Source organism: Cladophialophora psammophila (assembly GCF_000585535.1).
Source record: "Cladophialophora psammophila CBS 110553 chromosome Unknown aczJe-supercont1.9, whole genome shotgun sequence".
NCBI lineage: Eukaryota > Fungi > Ascomycota > Eurotiomycetes > Chaetothyriales > Herpotrichiellaceae > Cladophialophora > Cladophialophora psammophila.
The window spans coordinates 658,710-679,116 of record NW_006912930.1 but is presented as its reverse complement, the minus strand read 5'-3'; the positions used below and the strand labels follow the sequence as shown (position 1 = coordinate 679,116).

The 20,407-nt window shown below is 51.9% G+C and overlaps 9 protein-coding genes across 9 annotated transcripts; 3 read left to right on the top strand and 6 right to left on the bottom strand.

The window, feature by feature from the left end:
* Positions 1-321: 321 nt before the first annotated feature.
* Positions 322-1,912, bottom strand: A1O5_06429 (succinate-semialdehyde dehydrogenase (NADP+); the record flags this gene model as incomplete). The annotated part of the gene is made up of 3 exons (XM_007747023.1): positions 322-947; positions 1,012-1,752; positions 1,813-1,912. The coding sequence occupies 3 exons, from the start codon at positions 1,910-1,912 to the stop codon at positions 322-324; spliced, it is 1,467 nt and encodes a 488-aa protein (XP_007745213.1).
* Positions 1,913-2,670: 758 nt separating this feature from the next.
* On the bottom strand, positions 2,671-4,251 carry A1O5_06428 (uncharacterized protein; the record flags this gene model as incomplete). Its single annotated transcript, XM_007747022.1, has 1 exon — positions 2,671-4,251. One exon carries the CDS (start codon positions 4,249-4,251, stop codon positions 2,671-2,673), a length of 1,581 nt encoding a protein of 526 aa, XP_007745212.1.
* Positions 4,252-4,980: 729 nt separating this feature from the next.
* On the top strand, positions 4,981-6,721 carry A1O5_06427 (uncharacterized protein; the record flags this gene model as incomplete). Its single annotated transcript, XM_007747021.1, has 4 exons — positions 4,981-5,259; positions 5,325-5,762; positions 5,825-6,535; positions 6,605-6,721. 4 exons carry the CDS (start codon positions 4,981-4,983, stop codon positions 6,719-6,721), a joined length of 1,545 nt encoding a protein of 514 aa, XP_007745211.1.
* Positions 6,722-7,382: 661 nt separating this feature from the next.
* On the top strand, positions 7,383-8,420 carry A1O5_06426 (uncharacterized protein; the record flags this gene model as incomplete). The annotated part of the gene is made up of 1 exon (XM_007747020.1): positions 7,383-8,420. The coding sequence occupies one exon, from the start codon at positions 7,383-7,385 to the stop codon at positions 8,418-8,420; it is 1,038 nt and encodes a 345-aa protein (XP_007745210.1).
* A 278-nt stretch (positions 8,421-8,698) lies between these two features.
* A1O5_06425 (uncharacterized protein) lies at positions 8,699-9,762 on the bottom strand (the record flags this gene model as incomplete). Its single annotated transcript, XM_007747019.1, has 2 exons — positions 8,699-9,466; positions 9,538-9,762. The coding sequence occupies 2 exons, from the start codon at positions 9,760-9,762 to the stop codon at positions 8,699-8,701; spliced, it is 993 nt and encodes a 330-aa protein (XP_007745209.1).
* A 762-nt stretch (positions 9,763-10,524) lies between these two features.
* Positions 10,525-11,511, top strand: A1O5_06424 (uncharacterized protein; the record flags this gene model as incomplete). Its single annotated transcript, XM_007747018.1, has 1 exon — positions 10,525-11,511. The coding sequence occupies one exon, from the start codon at positions 10,525-10,527 to the stop codon at positions 11,509-11,511; it is 987 nt and encodes a 328-aa protein (XP_007745208.1).
* Positions 11,512-11,651: 140 nt separating this feature from the next.
* A1O5_06423 (4-carboxymuconolactone decarboxylase) lies at positions 11,652-12,213 on the bottom strand (the record flags this gene model as incomplete). Its single annotated transcript, XM_007747017.1, has 2 exons — positions 11,652-11,878; positions 12,018-12,213. The coding sequence occupies 2 exons, from the start codon at positions 12,211-12,213 to the stop codon at positions 11,652-11,654; spliced, it is 423 nt and encodes a 140-aa protein (XP_007745207.1).
* A 400-nt stretch (positions 12,214-12,613) lies between these two features.
* A1O5_06422 (uncharacterized protein) lies at positions 12,614-14,713 on the bottom strand (the record flags this gene model as incomplete). The annotated part of the gene is made up of 1 exon (XM_007747016.1): positions 12,614-14,713. The coding sequence occupies one exon, from the start codon at positions 14,711-14,713 to the stop codon at positions 12,614-12,616; it is 2,100 nt and encodes a 699-aa protein (XP_007745206.1).
* Positions 14,714-18,718: 4,005 nt separating this feature from the next.
* Positions 18,719-19,624, bottom strand: A1O5_06421 (uncharacterized protein; the record flags this gene model as incomplete). Its single annotated transcript, XM_007747015.1, has 2 exons — positions 18,719-18,891; positions 18,961-19,624. The coding sequence occupies 2 exons, from the start codon at positions 19,622-19,624 to the stop codon at positions 18,719-18,721; spliced, it is 837 nt and encodes a 278-aa protein (XP_007745205.1).
* Positions 19,625-20,407: the final 783 nt, after the last annotated feature.

Here is a 20,407-nt window from a genome sequence, read left to right as displayed (position 1 = left end):
CTTTCCTCGGCAATCCCTCTGCGGGGAAACAAGCTCCGGCGAATAGGTAATGCTTGAGCACCGGGAAAAACGCCGAAGACGGCGATGACTTGCGACTTATATCACGACCCTGACATGGATATGACCACAAGGCAATTGAGGTCTCTAATTGGACTCAATTCAAGGTAATGCACAGCGAGTTGAAAAGCTGCCTTGCCAAGCTCGTCATGGGCCAACGGAGTCTTTTAAACAGCGTGAGCCTTCTATTCCAGCATGGAGGCCTGACTCCTACGACATTAATCGTTTGTATATCTGATGGGTCCCAGCACCACAAACAGAAGCTCAGATACCGATTGTTATACTTTTGATATCCAAGTATTCTTCCAAAGCTGCAATTCCTCCTTCTCTGCCCAATCCGCTCTCGAGGACACCACCAAACGGTGCCTCAGCAGCACTCACCAGCCCGACTCTGACTCCAACCATTCCCACTTTCAAAGCCTCGCTGACTCTCCAAAGGCGCGAAATATCCTCGGTGTAAAAATAACCAGCCAAGCCGACGTCGGACGTATTCGCCATTTTTATGACCTCCTGCTCGGTCTGGAAGGGTACAAGAAAGGCCAAGGGCCCGAACGTCTCTTCTGTCATGAACTTCATGCCGACCTCGCCACCTTTGACGACAGTGGCGGGGAAGAAGTTGGGCCCATGGCTACTGTCCTTACCACCGGTGTGAACCCGAGCCCCTTTGCTTAGAGCATCATCCAAGTGATCCTCCACCTTTGCAATACCTTTGCCAGCGTACAAGGGTCCGAAGTTCACTTTTCTGTCCCAAACGGAACCGTATGTAAAAGTGCGCTTCAACCCTTCCGTTAAAGCATCTGCAAACTTGTCCAATATGGACGCATGGATGAAGATGCGATTTGCACATACGCATGTTTGTCCAGATGATCGAAACTTGGACGTAATAAGGCCTAGAGAGCATTAGACTGCTTTTGCGCGACGGAGCTTCGGCACATGGGGGCAGAGAGCGCCTACCTGCCACGGCTTTATCGATATTGGCATCCTCGAACACGATGAAAGGTGCATTTCCACCGAGTTCGAGACTAGTCTTTTTGATGGTTCTGGCGCAATCTGTGTTGAGCAGGCGGCCAACAGTAGTAGACCCAGTGAAGCTCAAGTGCTTTACTGCCGGATGACTACATAACTCCTTACCGATCGACGGGGTGTTCTCAAGGCCGGCTGTCACGACGTTAAATACGCCCGGTGGACCGCCTGCTCGTTCAAAAAGTTTTGCGAGTGCAATGGCGCAAAGTGGCGTTTCGGGCGCCGGTTTGCATACAACTGTATTGCCAGCCGCGATTGCGGCACCCACTTTACGAGTAACCATTGCGACAGGTGAGTTCCAGGGTGTTATGCATGCGACAACGCCTTGAGGTTCTCTGATTGTGAGGATTCTATTATTCCCGCGGGCTGCGGGGATGGTTTCGCCGAATGTGCGCTCAATGGAACCCTCGAACCAGTCAATAAAGTCAACAGCATACTGTACAGTACCGAGTGACTCCGTATACGGCTTGCCGAGCTCGAGCGTACATAATGCAGCTAGGTCTGCCCTGTTTGCCTTGATCAAATCAGCCCATCGTCGCATCAGCCATCTCCTCTCCCGATGGGGAGTGAGTTTGTACGTCTCGAAGGCTTGGCTGGCGGCTTCAATGGCGTTTCGGGTGTCCTCAGCACTCAAGTCGGCGATGTCGCAAATCTCGGCATTGTCTTCTGGATCTGGATTTCAGGTCAGGGAGGAGATGTTTGCGTGAGGACGTGTCGACGCTCTTCACATACCGAAAAGTTTGAAGGTCTTCCCAGATGCGGCACCAACCCACTGGCCTCCAATCAACGACCTTGTGTCAATCAAAGTTAGGTCTTGGAACTGATGCGACATGTCAGATCATTTAATCGCGTTGACACTGATAGGTCTTTTACCTCATATGGTATGGACTTTTTGATTGGCGACTTGTTTGACATTGTGGCGTAATGCTTGCACCTTGCTCCTACCGGGGTGAATACAGACGGTGTTGCAGGACGCTTTTGGGCCGTACATAAAGGTCTGAGCGGGAAGTATGGAACCCCATGGATGTTCGAAAGACATGTCCAATTTAACCGCATTGCGTCTAGGTAAGCCTCTGAAGGCCTCCAACTCTCCGTCCAAGGGCTCGGCAGGCTCAAGATCCCTCGTAATTCCAAATGTTCTCGGGCTGTGGGGAGAAGAGGTTGAGAAACGAATCATCAAATTTGGCTTTGTTGCAACTGCGGAGAGTGAATCTCCGCTTCGGCATTCTGCCTAGTTGCTTTTGTTGTAGCTAGTTGCAGGAAACGTGCCAGATTTGTTCCCGCGCTTATGCATCCAGGGCTGGGCTTCATGCACATGGAAATCCATTGTGAGGGTGAGGAACAGGCGGGAACGATCTCAGCGCTTAGAGGTCAGAAACATTTCGAAGAAGCACAGAAAGATTTAAATTGTCTGAGGAGATGGATTTGCGGTGGGCCTCGTAAACGGCAGTAGGGGTTCTGGTCACTTGTGACAGCCTTCCTCCAAAAATCCCTGATTCTGTCCTCAATTCAATTTTTTCGAGCCCTGGAGTCACAAGAGAATAGTGCCTGGCAAACTGGATGCAGCAGCGACAGTGCTAATACGTCTCCCTATAGCTTCGCCATCTGTCCTCTTTGCACGGACGATCTCGCAGCCCATTGGGCAGCTGCTCTGCCTGCCCTCCGACCAAACACGGCACCCGAGGTGAGACCACTACCGCCAGGGTAGTTTGAATAGAACAATCCTCCCAGCATTTCTCCAACGCAATAAACCCCAGGGATGCCCTCGCGTGTCACTGCACTCTTCAACTGAGCGGTCTCTGGGTTCACGGATAACCCACCAAACGTGAAAGTCACTCCACACGAGACCTTGACGGCGAGGAACGGACCCTGGTCAATCGGAAGTGCCCAATTCGACTTTGCAAGCAATAGTTTTGTGGTAGAAGATTGTGTCGACAACCCGTCTTTTATGGCTGGATTCCAGGTGGCCTCAGGATGCTCCTTTCTATGAGCATATACAGCTTCGTTGTACTCACGCAGTGTGCTGATGAAGCTTTCGCGGTCGCGCAAACCCCGTTGAAGGCACTTATCCGCCAATTCCTCAATGCTATTGGCGGTAATTCTTTCCACGCGCTCCTCGCGGTATTCCTCCAGCCTCAGCCAAGGACTTGTGCGGGAGTCCCACACTTGAAAGGCCACACTCTCGGGCTGTGAGAGGATGGCACGGCCGAATATGGCGTATGTATAGTTCCGGAGGTCGATTCCTTCGTCAACAAAACGTTTGCCTTGAGTATTTACCATGACACCTAGCGGGTATCCAGACTTCGTATACTCATTTGATGCCTCGCGATCACCAGTATTAGGGTCCGCGTTCGCATCCCACGCGACCGAGTGGCAACCACTCCAGTTTCCAGCTGCTAGCGCTGAGACGTCGCGCATCGCTATCTCCAGACAGTCGCCGGTGTTGAAGGGCGTTCCGCGGACAAGAGCCATATCCCACCCAGGACCGAGGTATTGACACCTGAGGCGAGGGCTAGCTTCGAAGCCTCCAGCAGCAAGAATCACGGCCCCAGCCGTGATAGTGTGGTCCTTCCTGTCCCTGTGAACAGTCGCGAGGACGCCGCCGCTGCCGTCCGTTGATAGACCGGTAAGTGCTGTATTCCAAGAGAGAACAATTTTCTGTCGTCGTGCAATGTTGATGTAGTCTTGGATAAGACCTTTACCTCCATCTTCAGTTTTGAGGTGTAGGCCTCCCCAGAACTTGAATCGATCATTGACCTCATACGCTTGTCTGTTGAATGAGAGCTGAAACCTGATTCCATTTTGGGCCAGCCACTTGACGGCTGAGTTCGAGTCTTTGATGAGAGCTCTGCAGAGTTCGGGGTCCGATCTGCCCCCACAGATCCGGTGCATATCATCAGCGAAATTCTTCTCGGTATACGGATCCAGGTCAACCTTTTCTGCCAGCTTGGCGTCCACATTGTTGACAATAGGCAAGAGGTCGTGTAAGCCTCCGTGGACGGTTCGGTACGCTCCAGCAGTGAAGTAAGAATTTCCACCTGCCCAGGATTCAGGACATTTGTCGACCAGTAAAATTCTCTTTGCTCCTGACTGAGAAGCTGAAAGAGCTGCAGCGAAACCAGCGTTGCCACTGCCCACGACAAGCACGTCGCACTCTCTAGGGATATCCATAGTGATTCTGCAGGCTCTAGGGGCTTTAGAGAAAGCTATCGACAGGTTCAGACAGTGAAAAGTTGTACCGAGAACACTTTGGCTTCTGTAGCCTCGGCAGGGTATGTCGGCGAACACGAGAAGAGAATACCGTCCTTAGCTGCTGTGAGTGAGGCTATTCGATTCACCGTCCTTTCCAGTATTTAACTGTCCCTCGATATCATTGGTGGCATGATTCTCGAGTTGAAATTTGTGGTGCGGTCTGACGGCGGCCAACCTCTCCCCGGCAGGCTCCCAGGATCGGAGACTCTCTCTCCGAAGTAAGGGCTTGGGATTTGCATCAAGCTCCGCAATCCCTAAGGGTCTCAAGCCGCGTTACCCGAACTAGTTGGAACTACAATCTCTCCGCGCCTTAGCGATATTCTGGAGTACATCTGCGGGGTGTAGCTTTCTCCATGCTAAGACCTCTTCGGCCGTTCAAGTTGTTCTAAACCCGCATGTGCCGCCCCAGCCTCGCACCGCCCCAGCGAAATGGGCCTGGTATCACGCCTAGTCCTCGGGGTGCATTTCTCCTCGATGATTCCAGGCAATGTCTCCTGATACTTAGAGTGAGGCCATCGTCTCTATCCTATCTCTCCGCTATCAGTTTCCTGTGCGGACTTGACGCCCAGCTACCCACTGTCTACCAGCGAAGGCACTGTTTTGTATCACGGAGGCGTCTCGCCGTGTTCTTCGTTTTAAGTCAGTATCATGAGCAATAACACTGGCGTCAAGAACTCTGCTCTGCATCATGTCGAGGATGCAGAGAAGCAGAGCCAACTGGGGAACATTATCTCCGAGCAGGCGCAGCACGATGCCGACGAGCTCGAGCAGAAGTACCATATCCCTTTGAAAGCAGTGTTGGAGTCTCATCTTGAGGAGGACTCCAGAACCGTTCGCAGGGTCATGCGGAAGGTCGACTTACGTCTGGTGCCCATGCTCTCTCTGCTCTACATGTGGGCTTTCATTGACAGGTCGAACCTTGGAAATGTGAGGAACCCCTTAATATCATTCTGGAATTTATCCCCGGCAAAGTTTGACTGACCATGCTGCAGGCAAACATCGCCGGCATGAGTGAAGATCTCAAGACCAACATCGGCAACCGTTACTCTGTCTTGGCCATGATTTTCTTCGTTGGTTACTGTCTCATCGACATTCCCGCTACATTCCTTGTCCGAAAGATTGGCCCTGCTCTGTGGATCGGTTCGATCACAACTATATGGGGTATTGTGACCCTCTGTCAAGGATTCGTCAAGACCTGGGGCGAACTAGCCCTGTGCCGTGTTCTCCTAGGCTTCCTTGAAGGTGGTCTCGTTCCGGCGGCAATGTTTCTTCTGTATAATTGGTACACCCGTTATGAAATTCAGGCTCGCATCGCCGGGTTCTACGTTATTGGAAATGCATCCAGTGGCCTAGCCGGGCTTCTTGCCTATGGGATTGAGCAGATGGCCGGTGATTCCGGCTTGAACGGGTGGTCTTGGATCTTTATCATAGTAAGCTCAAGCTTCCTTTTTCTCGCTTCACAGAGGACTTCTTACTGATCATTTCGATACAGGAAGGCATCGTTAGCACCGTCGTCGGTGTCGTTTCCTTTTTCGTCATGGTTGATTTCCCAGAAAAAGCCACTGTCAAAAACACCCTTGGCTTGCCCGGTTTTTTGACGCCCGAAGAAGCCGCAATTGTGCTCGCTCGTGTGGAGCGCGATCGTGGAGACGCGGTCGAGGACAAAATCACTTTCAAAATCGCCATGAAGCACTTCAGAGACTGGAAGCTTTGGGAATTCACCCTGTACCTTCTGCTCAACAACACCGGAGTCTACGCCTTCTCGTACTTTCTCCCAGTGATCTTGAAGGATGACTTTGGCTACTCCACCGGCAGAGCTCAGCTGCTGACTTTTCCCCCTTATGCAGCGGGAGCTGCGTGGATCATGATCTGCGCCTTCGTTGCGGACCACTTCAAGATTCGCGGCCCAATCATGCTCTTCAACGCATCTATGTACATTGTCGGGGTGTCTCTGACCGGTTTCGCCTCGAACGTGCACGCCCGTTACGCTGGGGTGTTCCTAGGCGTAATGGGTATCATTGCCAATATTCCCACGCAGTGGGCCTACGCTCACAACAACATGGTCGGACAGAACAAGAAGGGTCTCACCATGTCCTTGATGGTCATGGGAGGTGCTTTTGGCGGCATCATCGCGGGCAATGTGTTTCAGTCCAAAGATGCACCGGGCTACAGACCTGGTCTCTGGATTTGTATTGGGTTTCAGGTAAGACTATTTATTTCGAAGAACGCTGCGTCAACCACATTATTTCTCGCTAACCTCTTTCGGTTTTAGATGCTATATTTCGTCCTCGTACTGAAGAACATTTTCATCTTTTACATTCAAAATAAGCGAGCGGATCGTGGCGAGATCATCATCGAGGGACAACCAGGTTTCCGACACACATACTGATACCACTCAAAGCCGAGGGAAGACATGCACAAATCTGTCAAGAGCTTACGAGTTTTGTGGTCTTGATTTTGCTCGAGGCTGTTAGGTATCCACCTCTTGGCCACTGGTTGTTGCGTGCAAATGAAGAATCGGGATGAAGCAGAAAGCTCCAGTGTAGAAATGAATGCTATTGTTGCCTTTCGCGCCTCAAATTGGACCAGTGTTCTCACCAAATGTAAAAGCAAAGCCTCTCTTTCTCGTTGATCAAAATTGTTCATTTTATCGCAGCAAGCTTTGCCAGTAACGATTTCAAAAGCAAAAGCGTCTGAGACCAGCTGACACCGATGACAATACTTGGGATTGGCCCTGCAGTGTTAGATGGTCGATAGTTGTCTCCATGCCCCATGGCATCGCCAGTTGGAGGTTTCGGAGAGAGATTCTCCCGCTTTCTCCGGATTCTCGACTTCCGCACAACCCATCAACGTAGGACATTCCGGAATTAGAATACCATATTACCAGGGGGAAAAAGACGCTTCTGAGACTGCAGTCCCGTCTTGGCTGTCCTCGGCTCTTGGATATAGATCTGGCCTCTCTCATAAGAATTGTCCGACAGCATAGATTTTCTGGCACTTTTTCGTTCTTTTTCTCTGTCTGGACGGGGTTTCATCAGGTCTGCACGACCATGGCTACTGGCTCTAGCTGGAAGATGACGCGGGAGGAGTTGGTCAAAATCTCAATCCTTGATGCAACAGAACTCTCGAAACGCGCTCTGCGAGCGGTGGGCTACACCGATACAGACGCCGACACCATCTGCTCTCATATCATGGACGCGCAGCTTCGTGGATACGGTCCTACAGGCCTCGCCAGGGTCCTCACCATTGCCGACCGAGTCAGCCACAAGCTAGTAGGCAGTGCGGACATGGTCATCACTCGTGAGAGCCCGGCGTCAGCGCAAGTCGACGCCAAGGGAGCAATAGGTTATCTGGCCGCCTACCGAGCTACGGAACTGGCGATCAAAAAGGCGAAAGCAGGCGGCGTGGGCATCGTTGGTGTAAGCGATACTTTCTTCGCCGGCATGCTGTCCTACTATGCTGAGATGTGTACGAGACAAGACTTGGTAGTTATGATTACTGCCAGTGCTGGTCCCTGGGTTGCGCCCGAGGGCAGCTACACGCCTCGTTTCGGGACCAACCCGATGTGCATTGCTTTCCCGTCGGGCATTAAGCAGCCCATTATCTGGGACATAGGGACGTCCAAGATCATCCACGCGCAGGTGAAGCTGGCGCAGTTGATGAACGAGGAGCTGCCGGAGGGCACTGCGTATGACGAGAACGGCGAAGCGACCAGGGACCCGTTCAAAGCCATGGAGGGGGCAATGGCGGTCTGGGGCGGACACAAGGGCAGCGGTCTCGCGATAGCTATTCAGCTGCTGGGTGCACTGGCTGGGGCCCCAGCCCATACAGGCAACACCGAGGGCTGGGGACTTCTCGTCATCGCCATGGACCCGGAGATGTTCAGACCGATCGACGACTTTAAGCGGGAGGTGGACTCCTACTCGCAAACCATCAGGACTAGCCAGCCGCTCAAGGGGAACGGACCGATCAGGATGCCGTTTGATCGAAGCTGGGAGAGCCGCGAACGCACAAGAGAGAGCGGCTATGTGCAGGTGGAAAAATCCGTCCTGGACAGTTTGCAGGGGCTGATAGACGGAGCAAAATGAAAAACGACAGGCTGTTTTGTTTCCTTTGCTGATTTAGGCGTCAATTCGATAGCAAACTGGCTTTCGATTGTGCGTAATCTGCAAGCAGCCCTTCTGCTGCCAGCTACTAACTCGCTCGAGGCCTCTTGCTTGTAGTGACACCCGTTTCGTGGATCATTGAGCCTATGTAGGGACCATAGTGATATCTATTGGTCACTGTAAAGTTCTTGTATCCCATTGTATATTCAGCGGTATCTAATCTGCAAATCCTAAACAAAACATCAACTCTTCAGCGTCAGTCACTCGTCCTTCGCAAACTTATCCTGCCACTCTTCGTCGCCACCGATGAACCGATAGATGACCTTGGAGTCCATGCCAGCACAGCGGGGGTCTTTGCCTGCCTCGACGTACGTGTTCCAAGTCGTGGGACCAACACAAAGCTTCGCCCCGACCCTTTCACACGCAGCTATGGCCAATCCAATATCCTTCTTGACATACTCGATCTTGAAGCCCGGCTTGTAGCCTCTGGACGATGGCGCGTCGGGACTCAGCCCCGGAACCGGATTCGCCCATTGGGCATTGCGGTTACAGCCCGTCGTGGTCTTGAGAATTTCCTGCAGCGTCCTGGGGTCCATGCCCGATTTGATGGCGAAGTTGAACATCTCTGCATTCAAGAGCGTGATTGAGGAGCTCAGGTAGTTGTTGCAGAACTTCGCGGTCAGGCCTAGAGACGGGCCACCGCACGTGTAGATGTTGTGGCCCATGAGTGACATCAGGGTTTTGAGCAACGGTAGATGAGGATCTGACTTGGTAGAACCAATCATGAACGTAATGGAACCTTTCTTCGCACCGGCGGTGCCTCCGGAGACCGGGGCGTCGAAAAAGTTGGCTCTTGGGTGCTGTTTCCGCGTTTCCTCGCCGACCTCGAGTGATGTGGCCGTGTCGATGGTGCTGCTGTCGATGAGGATTTTGCCACTTAGATCTTTAGCGGCCAGCACGCCGTTTTCGGGGTCCAGGTAGACGGCACGAACATGTTTGCCCTCTGGTACCATTGACATAAGCACGTCCTATCAACAGGTGTTTCTGTCAGCTAACTGGGCGATCCTCTCTGAAAGGTATGGACATAGGAGATGCATACGCTCTTCTCGGCGACCTCTCTCGAGCTGCCACAAGGATCCAGCTTGGCCACCGCACCTGACTCCTTTAATCCTCTCTCCATCGATTCCGGGTTGACATCGTAGAAGTGTACTGTCGACGTTTCCGGCAGCTTACTAACCAAGTTCGAAAACATCGGAAAGCCCATGTTTCCAAGTCCAATGAAGCCAATATTGGCGGGTAATTGTGGTTCCGAATAAGAGCCCATGTTGGATTCGCTGCTGGTGTTACTGGTGCTGCTGCTGCTGTATGATAAATCTATGCAAAATCACTATGAACGGCTGCCAACAACAACTCACTAAATACTCGCAATAACGATTGCCACTTCGTGATCTTTGAAGTCCATCGCCCGCAAGGGTACCAGGTTGTCCAAAATCCTACAAGGGTCCTTGTGGCAATCTTCGGCAGCGTCAAAGTCGGGGATCGACTCTCCAAATTCGGCACAACGCTCATTCGGTGAGGGGATCTTCAATCGCAAGGCTGGCTCGGAGTATCAGTCTCCGGGCCGTAGAGTTTGGAGTGAATATCTGGCTCGGCTAGCGAGGCTGGGTACTGGAGCTCAATGTTACCCCGGGCGAACCCCGAAAGAAACCCAGTCGAGAATCCGCACCAACCCCGCCGTCATATCCATCGACCAATCGGGCCTTCTCCGTCCCCTGTAGACTGCCCTCGGGGAAGAGCCCACACACAGCTTGACAGTCCCATAGCCGGAGCACGAGGTACGTCGGCAATGAGTAATGGTACGAGTGACAACTTCCCAGCACTCGCTTCAGTAACGTTAGGCTGGAACTCCAAAGGAAGTTCCAACGGGACATGATACTAAGATGTTTGTCTGCGAATTTGAGCGGCTCCCTCCCTGAATCGTATTCGGTTGAGCCTTCGATCAGACTATCAGTCCTACTCTAATATATGCCATCAGGGACAGCCACCTCAGGAGAATCCAACAGGCAGACGTATTGCCGCAACAACAATGGGAGACTCACAGCAGAGGCCGAGCGACGACGGTCTGCGTCTGCCCCCTCCGGCCGCAGACCAGGCATATGTGAAAGTATCAGCGCTGAACGGAGGGTTTTTGACGCTTCCTGAACGCAACTTTGTAACGGATCCAGATCCGGAGAAAGGTACGACAGTACCGTCAATGTGCTTCTTGATCGAGCACCGAGAGTCAGGCTCTTCCTCAAAGCCCACACGTGTCGTGTTTGACCTGGGCATCAAACGAGACCTGACAAAGTACGCTCAACCGGCAACCCAGCACCACATTACCACTCGACAGCCTGTGTACTCGTCGGCAGATGCGAGGTCGAGCCTGTTGAGCGGCGGCCTAGACCCCGCGAAGGACATTGACTACGTGATCCTGAGCCACATCCATTGGGACCACATCGGCCTGCCGTCCGACTATCCCCATTCCAAGTTCATCGTAGGTTCAGGCACGCTGTACATCCTTGAGAACGGCGCGCCACATTATCCGCACGAGCGGATTGAAAAGGGCGCCCTGTCAGCAGACCAGACGACAGAACTTCCGCCCGTTCCAGAATCGGAGAGGAAACACATGGCCGCGGCGTCCCAGACAAGGCATCAGTGGCAGCCAATATCCACGCTGCCCAACGCCGTCGACTTCTTTGGGGACGGCAGTCTGTGGATCATAGACGCCCCAGGCCACATCCACGGACACGTCAACGCCCTGCTCCGAGTTGGGCCAAACAGATGGGTATATCTGGGAGGAGACTGCTGCCACGACCGCCGGATAATGACGGGAGAGAAGCAGATCCTCGAGTACGACAACGGACAGGGGAAGTTGAAAAGCGCTCATGCCGAGCTGCCCAAGGCGCGGAAGACGATTGAGAACATCCAGAAACTGATAGCTGTCAATGGTGATGCGGTGGAGTGGATAGTTGCGCATGACTGGAAATGGGCTTCTGAGAACCAGAACCGCTTTTTCCCACGGTGGATGTATTGAGATCAGCATCATCAATGCAGAGAGGGTTGATGTCTATCTTTCTAAGTGATAAACAAAGACTTTCAATACGTCTTCTTGTTTCTGTTTTCAAAAGACAAGATTTCCCCTTCGAGCTGGCCCCTTTTCTTCACCACCTCACTTCACACCTTCTCCTTTAATTGTCTCTGATGTTCTCCACTCTCGATCATGTCGTTGATAGCCGTTTCGCAAACTTTCAGAGCTTGCACACCGGCAGGCACACCGCAGTACACCATGGACTGCATAACGACCTCTCTGATCTCGACCTCCGTCACCCCGTTCCGAATTGCTCCTTTGGTGTGGATAGACAACTCATGCCAGCTGTGCAAGGCAATCATGAATCCGAGATCTAAGTTTGGTGATTCGTCAGAGAAGTTGCTTGGTAAAACTGCACTGCTATTGAGAGAGAGCAAAAGCCCTATGCGTTTTCCTCGCAAGTAATATTTCCACCTAAAGGGATTCCTGAGAGAGGAGGCTTCAGAACGTACTGACGAGGCTTCTCGACCTGCGATCGAGCTCGGGGCGAGCCCAGACCTTGCCCCAGCAGAACTCGGTGGTGAAGTCCTGCAAAGGTTTCGCGAACTCGCTCTGTCGCGCCGCAAGTGATCTCTGGACATGTGCCTCTCCCAGCACAGCGATGCGGACTTCTTTGCCCTTGTCGTATAATGAGGGTTCGCCGCTCATTGTGACTGGCTATTTCGAACATTCGTCAAACTCTAGCCTCGTTCCAATACGGTTGGCTAGAGCTCCCTGGATGTGCCAAAGCATCGACGTATTAATATAGAGGTTCGCGACTCCAGACCGTGGCGAGGACCAGGGCGGCCTGGGAGTTCACTAATTGGAGTCCGTAGTGAAGCCATACCCCAACAGCAGGACAGGTTAAACCAATTTCGTCTGAGGGGGGTTTTAGTGTGGTGGCGGAGACTCATGCTCCCTCAGTCGGAGAATCATTCTCCGCGGGCTGATAACTCTTCGCTTCAATCATTCTCATCAATCCATTAGAGAGTGGGCGATGGTTCGAAGCCTTACTCACGTAGCCCCCGCCAGATGTCGCTCACTTGCTTCAAATGGATGCATCTGGCCCTCAAAATGATCTAGTGCCGCTGAAGAAGGTGTCGGACATATCGGTGTAAGGCAGCATGGGCTCGTCCATGAGGCCAAAAAGAGGATCATCGGGAATGTCAGAGTCGAAGATTACTTCACCGGAGTACTGTACGTGCGAGCTTGTCACATTTCTTGTGGGAAACATGCTGAAGATAGTATCAAAGTCGAATGATGACGGCGAGTAACTGGGATATATAGTTTCCTCTGTCCGAGAGTCAGCAACTAGGACCTCCTTGCTCGAGTGATATTTACCTGGCTGTAATACAATCTTGCTGGCCTCCATCAATCTCTGTATGATCTTCATGGGCTTAGAAACGCCAGGATTGGCGAGACACAACTGTTCCAAGCAGGTCAAACTTGCTGCAAGAAGGGATGTATGCTCTCTATTGCTGCCGTTGGTCGCATCGGCTGCTGCGTTCCTAACGTGGATCGTGCAAGCAACGTATATTGCATAGCTCAACAAGTACGGTGCGCCTCTGAGACTGTATGCAGTCTTCCATGCCAACGCAATGCTCGTAATGCTTCGTGCTGCAGATGTGCAGCGACCCCAAGAAAGCGAGGGAGTAGCGGTGGAGCGCAAATGCCCGTCCGATATGAACGGCCGATGGAGAAGGATCAGCAGAGAATGGTAAAGTGCGTGCACATTCATCAAGTTTGGAGGAGGATATGATATCGGATTGGATTGCAGGAGTCGCGGTTGGAAATCTAGGTTTGTTGGCAGGTTCTCCCTCCATGCTTGCAGAGCGTTATCAACAAGCTGCAGACTGGCCTGGGCGTTGCGAGGGGTTGCTCCAACGACATAGAACGTGTTGATAATCTTTGTCATAATCTTCGATAATAGGCACAGCTGTTGAAACGTTGAGACCGAGTAAATGGGAAGGCCAGTAAAAGTTGAAGTACTCTGAGGACTTGGGTATTTGGGATCCTTGTAGGGTACGTAAAGTTCCTGTTCTTCAAGAGTGTCCATGAAATCTCGCGACACATGCGAATCGCGGAGATTGATGGCCGCTGGGCGCCCAAGATAGAGACTTTGCAGTTTGTCGGATACAAAGGCTCCCCAGAATATTCTCCTACGGATTTCCACTTGCTCTGGAGAATCGCTGGTTTCTTTCGGATCGAGATGTAGACCGAGGTCATAGATCATACGCAAGGCGTAGCCTGTGTACAACCACCCTTTCGAGGTCTCGCCCTTGGCATTATAGCTCGATCCTAACAACAACAGTCCGACCACAGTTGGAAGCTTCGGGTATATGAGTAGGGAATCTTCTGCAAGCAGTTCGTCACAGCGCCGGAAAAACCGTCGACCTGCTGTTGAAGGATCTGAAGGATCGTCCCGGACTTCCACTCTGGCAGAAAACTTGCTTGTGCAAGCAAATATCGCATGAAGCAGGAACCTGGAGCAATGAGGCCCATTCCGCAATAGATCTCTTACGATCGCCGGTCGGTAGGTCAGTAACAGTGTGTGATGTTGACGACTCCAGTGTAATTCAAGCAAATGCATGGCCAGCTCTGTAGGTACTCCGTGGACGTCGGGCAGAGAGGCCAAATGGCGCTCGTTCTGCCGTTGTAGGGCCGCTTCTGCGATTAAGCAGTTTCTGATATGATCTCTCGCGAGAGAGGCAGCAGATTGCACAGAAATGCTGCCGGTTCTCGGATGATAATGAAGGGCTGAGGACGGTCCGAAACTGCTGGGTTTTCCCGCCTCATCAACAGAAAGGAATGGCCCGATATCGAATTCCTCGTCGGATGAATCTTCCAGGCTCCCCAGGCTACTGCGGCGCCGGAGAGTTTGTGTCATATTAGGCACAGCTTCTTGATTTCCCGTTGTCGGAATAGCAAGTTGTGGTTGATGTGAAAATTGTGGTTCGGCGTTGCCGTCATCGTTACCCTCGTCTGGTAACTGGACATGTCCATCACAGATTGACACCGATGTCAACAGTCTCTCGCGTTTGGCGGATGGTACGGATTTGAGTTTGGCAATGAAAGCACCAAGAGCAGCGTTCTGTTTCTGCAGCTCGTGAATACGTGCCAATGTCGGTCTGGAAGTTCCACGCCCGTCAATGCCAACGTACAGAAACATCATGGGCCTGTTGCGAGTATCAACCCACCTTCTCTGCGGCGTTTCCTGCTTGTAGATGCAATCTTTCCCCTGCACCGTGCAAGACGTACAACGGGGTCGTGCAGTGTCACAGCGTGTTTTTCGAGCCCGGCAGGACAGACATGCTCGTGCAAGTGATTTCGGGCCGTCATGCTGCGACTTGTCTGCCATTCTTCCGCTTTTCTGACCCTGTTGCATGCGCGATGCTGTTGGAGTAACTACCATCGTGTGGTTATGAATTGATCAAATGAAGAGTGAGCGGCTCAACAAAGGAAAAAAGCGTTTGCGTGTATGGCTGAGGGACCTATCGAATGAGAAAGGTGGTGCTTCTGGAGAAGCTTCTGCAGATGGCCGACGGCTTGATGGCAGCTTTTCCCCGCTTGATCCCCAGCCCAGTTGAGCCTCGTGAGCACTATTATTATTACTGGGTACCCGGTAGGCCCTGCCAAGCCTGGAGCCTGACCCATGGTAGCATTTCACGTGACTTCTGGAAAGGAAGGAGATGCGCTTGGAGTTCTGATACCATTTCGTTTTGCCTTCGCTTGGATTTCTATCCATTGTTCCTTGATTTCACAGAATCCAGCACAGCAAAGAACCACCGGCTGCGTGTTACACTGGCCGATGAACTCCATGCGGACACAGCCTCAGACTGCTCGAAATGTCGGATGAGGACCTGGACAACAGTAGCACCCCGTCCGTGGACTTCAATCCGTTTGCGCACAGTATGCTTGAAAGACTCAGTGCACAACCAAACCTGTTCAATCCATTCCAAGGGCTTAGACCCCATATCCATACCGACGGCCTTGAGAATGGAAGCTGCGTTCTCCCTCATGCAGACCCCAACGATAGAGGTGGAAGAGTTGCCAAAGTGCATCATCGAGAGACAGCAAGGATGCTCGGAAAAAAGGATGCGGAGATCGACGACGCAGCCAGATAAGCATCAAGCGCAGCCGGTTGTCAAGAGATCGGACGTTCAACCCCTTCATTTAATCAAGCTGCCCATCATCAAGGCACCACGCACGGTCTTACACATGGGTTGACCTTCTAGAAGCATATCCCTCCCAACAGGGAGCTCTACCACATGAAGCATGAGAAAACTGATCATAGACCATCACGTGTGGTAGTTCTCCCGGTTCCATCAGCACCAACCTCTACACAGCTCTCTTAGCTCTCCACTGGACAATATCTTCTGACCCTGCTCGATCTCAGAACAGCTTTCCAATATGGATAGACGCTCTTTTGCATTAATCTAGGTGATGTGATCGAAAGAGGCCCGCAGTTCAGGATGATGGTACGAGTGTATAAGCAAGCAGAAGAGGCTCGTATCTGGATCGGCGGCGAGGATTGCTTCATGCAAAAAGCCCCGGACATCCTCGATCCTTCTCAACCGCAGCCCAAACTCTGAACAATGTGGACTATCGTATGCTCGAAATGCACCAGTCCAGTGTCGTGCGAGGCTTGTAGTTTTACTATCTTCCGATACGAACCATCCATCACATCGAATGGTTGAGTTTATATGCATTTTTCACCCGATGTTGGTTTTCAAGGGTCTGGGTGATTCAGGAGTCCGCTACGGCGCAGAATCGATGTTGATTTGCGGTTTGCGTACTTTTCCTTCAGATTGGATCGAGCACACTGTCCAGTGTCTTCATCGCAACGGACGGATTGAAGTACTGCGACCTGTTATATGCAATCTAGAGCAGGATGCGAGCGCTCTACCGGCTGGGAAGCCGGCTGGAAAGCTCGTCAAGATTCAGACGTTCGACGGGTACATTGTTCCAGACCAGGACAGTGCATACCAAAGAGATTCTCATATCACATTTCACGCTGAGAGGTTCACGGAGATATTCAAGTGGAAGGAGTCAATGCCAAGCGATTTCAGATCCCGCAAGCCTCTTTTGGGTGCTCTACAGCTGCTGAGAGACCATCAAACCACCGACCCTAAGGACAAGCTTACGCTCTTATAGTGTAACAAGGCAAAGTGGCTGTGCTGGGATGATATTGGGGGGTAGCAGAAAGGAGAGTTATCTAGTCGCATGTCAAACCAAAATGGGCTAAGGGGGAGTGCTGAACAGTTCACAGTGGTGGCAGAGTGCCATTATTCACAGTTTGACAGAGTATTCTATGTTTTTGATGTCTTCTGCCTATTCCTGAGTGTTTCGTCGGCCCTTTCCTACTTCTCAGTGCCGTCGCCGTGCTAGGCGCTCGCTACCCTAGCCGCTGCCTCTCCGGGGGTGGTGTTGGTGGTGGTGTTGCCCGGCCAGCGTCAACCAGAAACGCGTTCTCGATTCCCGACCTGCTGGACAGGCCTCTGTGCGTTGTTGCACGTGCATGCCGAGCCTTAAAGTGCTCTGTTACAACAGGTCTCTCCGTAGAACTCGAAGAAGCGTCCTCGAGAACTAAAATTCCAATAGACTAGTCGCATAGTGCCCAGGATGTGTATATCGATGCTGCTCGCTTCATGGTTCAGGATTCATTGTCATTATATACACTTTGTCTAAGGGAGGCTTGCCCTACAATGAAATGCCTTCCTTCATGGGTCCCTGAATTCAGCGCTACATCCTCCCCCAATGTCCTTAGCGATGGGCACACAATATCATAGATCGGATGCGGACTGTTCTGCAGACCTATTCCAAAAGGTCTTCCCGGAGATGTCTTGGACGTAAAGGAGCTTCCATTGGAAAATCTCTTCGACCAACTTCATTCCACACGAAGACCAACGCCATGAACTTTTCTATTTCTGGTGATTCATGGCGGAACGAGCCCAATCAGAAGCATTCTACTCCGTCTGGTCCTTCAACAACGAAGCAGTGTGCTTTGGCGGACTCTTCTTTGCAATATTGATCCGTACGATCCCGCAAGCACCAAGCCCGCTCCTGCATCACAGGGTTCAGTTATTCTCGACCAAATCTGAGATGTGGCATTGTACACTCGGATGTTTGCCACTGGAGTATCCATGATGGGTTTATCACAGGAAGAACTACGCAAGCGATCTTCTTAACCAGCCTGGGGTGCTCACGATCTCAAGCTTCTCGACGCGCTGTTCAATCATTTGGAGGATCCTTCTCATGAGACTGTCGAAGCCGGCAGGATATTTACATTAGTCAAGTTCATTCGCGAAAACTACTCGGGACCGGTCATATTGCCACCGGAAGTCATACCCCTTTACGAGCACCTAGAGGGGATTCAAGGTAGAGACGAGGAACTTGAAGTTATAGAGAAATATGTGATGGGAGGTGCAAAGGCAATGACACGAGCGATCCAGCATCCAAAGACGGCCGCATTGCAGAAATGGATGGGTGAAGTCTGTCTTGGTCGGAAACTTTTCATATCGACAAAAGGGTTTCTGGGGCTTACCACTGATATTTGGCTCATTGCAAGATGCAGGACACCGGTAATCCTCCGTCGCCGTGAAGGGGGATATCGACTCATTGGAGAGGCATACGTTCATGGGCTGATGCAAGGCCAGGCGTTCACGACCAACTCGGCATGCGAAGAGAGAGTAGCTTCGAGTTTTGAAACGATCAAGATCGTCTAGCAGCAAGGGTTCTAAATAAATTAAAAGCTCGTGGGAAGGTATCTCTTCACTTACTTCTTCGCTTACTGCCTCACTTACTTCCAACCTTGTGCTCTAGCAAAGTTCATCCTACAGTCATCAGTTGAGCAACAGCTCTATAAAGCCGCAGAGTCTGCGCAAAGTCAAATCTCAGGATGTGCTTGTGCAACTAGCGTTGTAGGAAGAGACTTTGCTAGGCGGTATTCGGAGCCTTTGACGACAGCCAAGCTCCCATGGTGAGAACAATGTTTCCCTTGTGTGCCGAAACACGATCCTGCAAAGACGAGATCCGCATGCCCTCTGTCATGCGGAGCAAACCACGCCTTCCACCATTCTCGAGCTCATTTTCAGTTATCATGTATTTCCCCGTTACCTCCGGTGTATGAGGTATATGGACCAGCGGTGAAGTGTCAGTTGGAGTCCCGAAATCACTACTTTTGGACGAGAATTTCCCCATGCAGCATGGCCAAACATGCATCATCTCTCTTTGCCCACTCCTCCCAAGCCTTGGCCATTTCTTCAAAATCATTCTCGGTACCTAAACCGAACTTGAGGGCTTTCTCGCGCAAAGAACCCACTCTGAGCTGATCACACAACCCCTGGGCTAGAGAAAACACAGCCGTTAGAGCCATATTTGCAGCCACGAGAAGCAGAGTGGGATAATGACACCTACAGCAGACTTTCCTCTCGCTCGTTGTATGGTATGACGATGTACTATAGCTGAGCTCAATCTGCCTCCGCTCAGCACCAGCCTTGAGTGCCCAAGAAAGCAGCTCTCGGCCTGCAGTTGGAGTGCCACCGCCGGCACTCATAAGGCCTGCCATGAGCTGATGGAAGCAGCGCAGCTTGGGAAGTTCGGGCCAGACGCACTCGGTCTCGTAGTCGCCTTCGCGGGCCGCGACGATGCCGCCTCGCTTTGTCACTCGGAGCATTTCACGTAGCGCATCCCACGGGGTGCCAATGTGGATTAGCACTTGATGACAAAAGGTGACGTCAAATGTCTCGTCGGCAAAGGGGAGGTTATAGACGGTGCCCTGCAGAAACTCAATGTTTTTGACGCCGGCCATCTCAGCGACAGCTCGTGCCCGTGGCAAGATGTTGGGGTTGAGGTCGATGCCGGTGACGTGACCGTCGGGGATGAGCTTGGCGAAACTCACAGAGATGGTGCCTGAGCCTGCACCGACGTCTAAGAGCGTCAAATGGGGGTTGGATTCTTTCATAGACTGCAGCTTGGGCAGCAAATGGGCAGCGCTGTTTTCGGCAGTGCGCAACTCGTGGAGGATCGCTTGAGCGGGCGGATGGCCTGGCTTCTCGCTGGGAGTCTGGTCTTGCTCCATTACTATTGCTAGTGGACTGCCGTGTTAGGGGAAGGGGGGGAATCGAAGACACTGTCAATGCATGGTATCTCTATCTCAGAGTCATGGCTGCTCTCCCTATCTATCAGGGCACCAGAGTGCCAAGCCGCCAGGGCAGGGCTGAATCAAAGATTTACCCTGTAAAGTTGTTACCGGGAGATCCGTCTGCGGTTCAGGCGGTCCGGCCCTTTTGACATGGACGGTATGCAAGATTCTGATAAGCGGCCCGGCCGGGGAACCTTTCAAGCTCGGATGCCAGAATGTGAGCATCTTGTATTCGCATGCTTGGCGTGGCATAGACGTCGCATAGGCTGTGCCCCGAATGTGAACCACTCATCCTGCTTCTCACCTCCTGATCAACGTGATTCTGGGATTTTGTAATACCTGCCGCTCAGATAATGATACAGATCTCTCGTGTGCCAGATCTCCCCCTACTGTGTAGCCAATTTCGGCTATCTCTGGGTCCAGCAAAGCGTAACTCGGCAGCGAAGGTACTCCTTGCTGTTCTCCTACATCAGCCGATAGAAAGACAAAGACTGCGTGAGAAAGAAGCGCATTCAAATTTCTCCGCCATATCAAGGTTCAAAACGCTAGCGACCAATGCTTTCATCGATTCTTCTCGACACTTCGTCCGGAACATTTGGCTTGTAGTCAGGGTGGGAAGTATAGAGGTCTTTTTTGACACACCGTTTAGAGGCTCATAGTCGTCGTTAACCGCAATCTTTTTCATGGCGTTGCCAAATGGGTCACGGACGGCCGTAAACG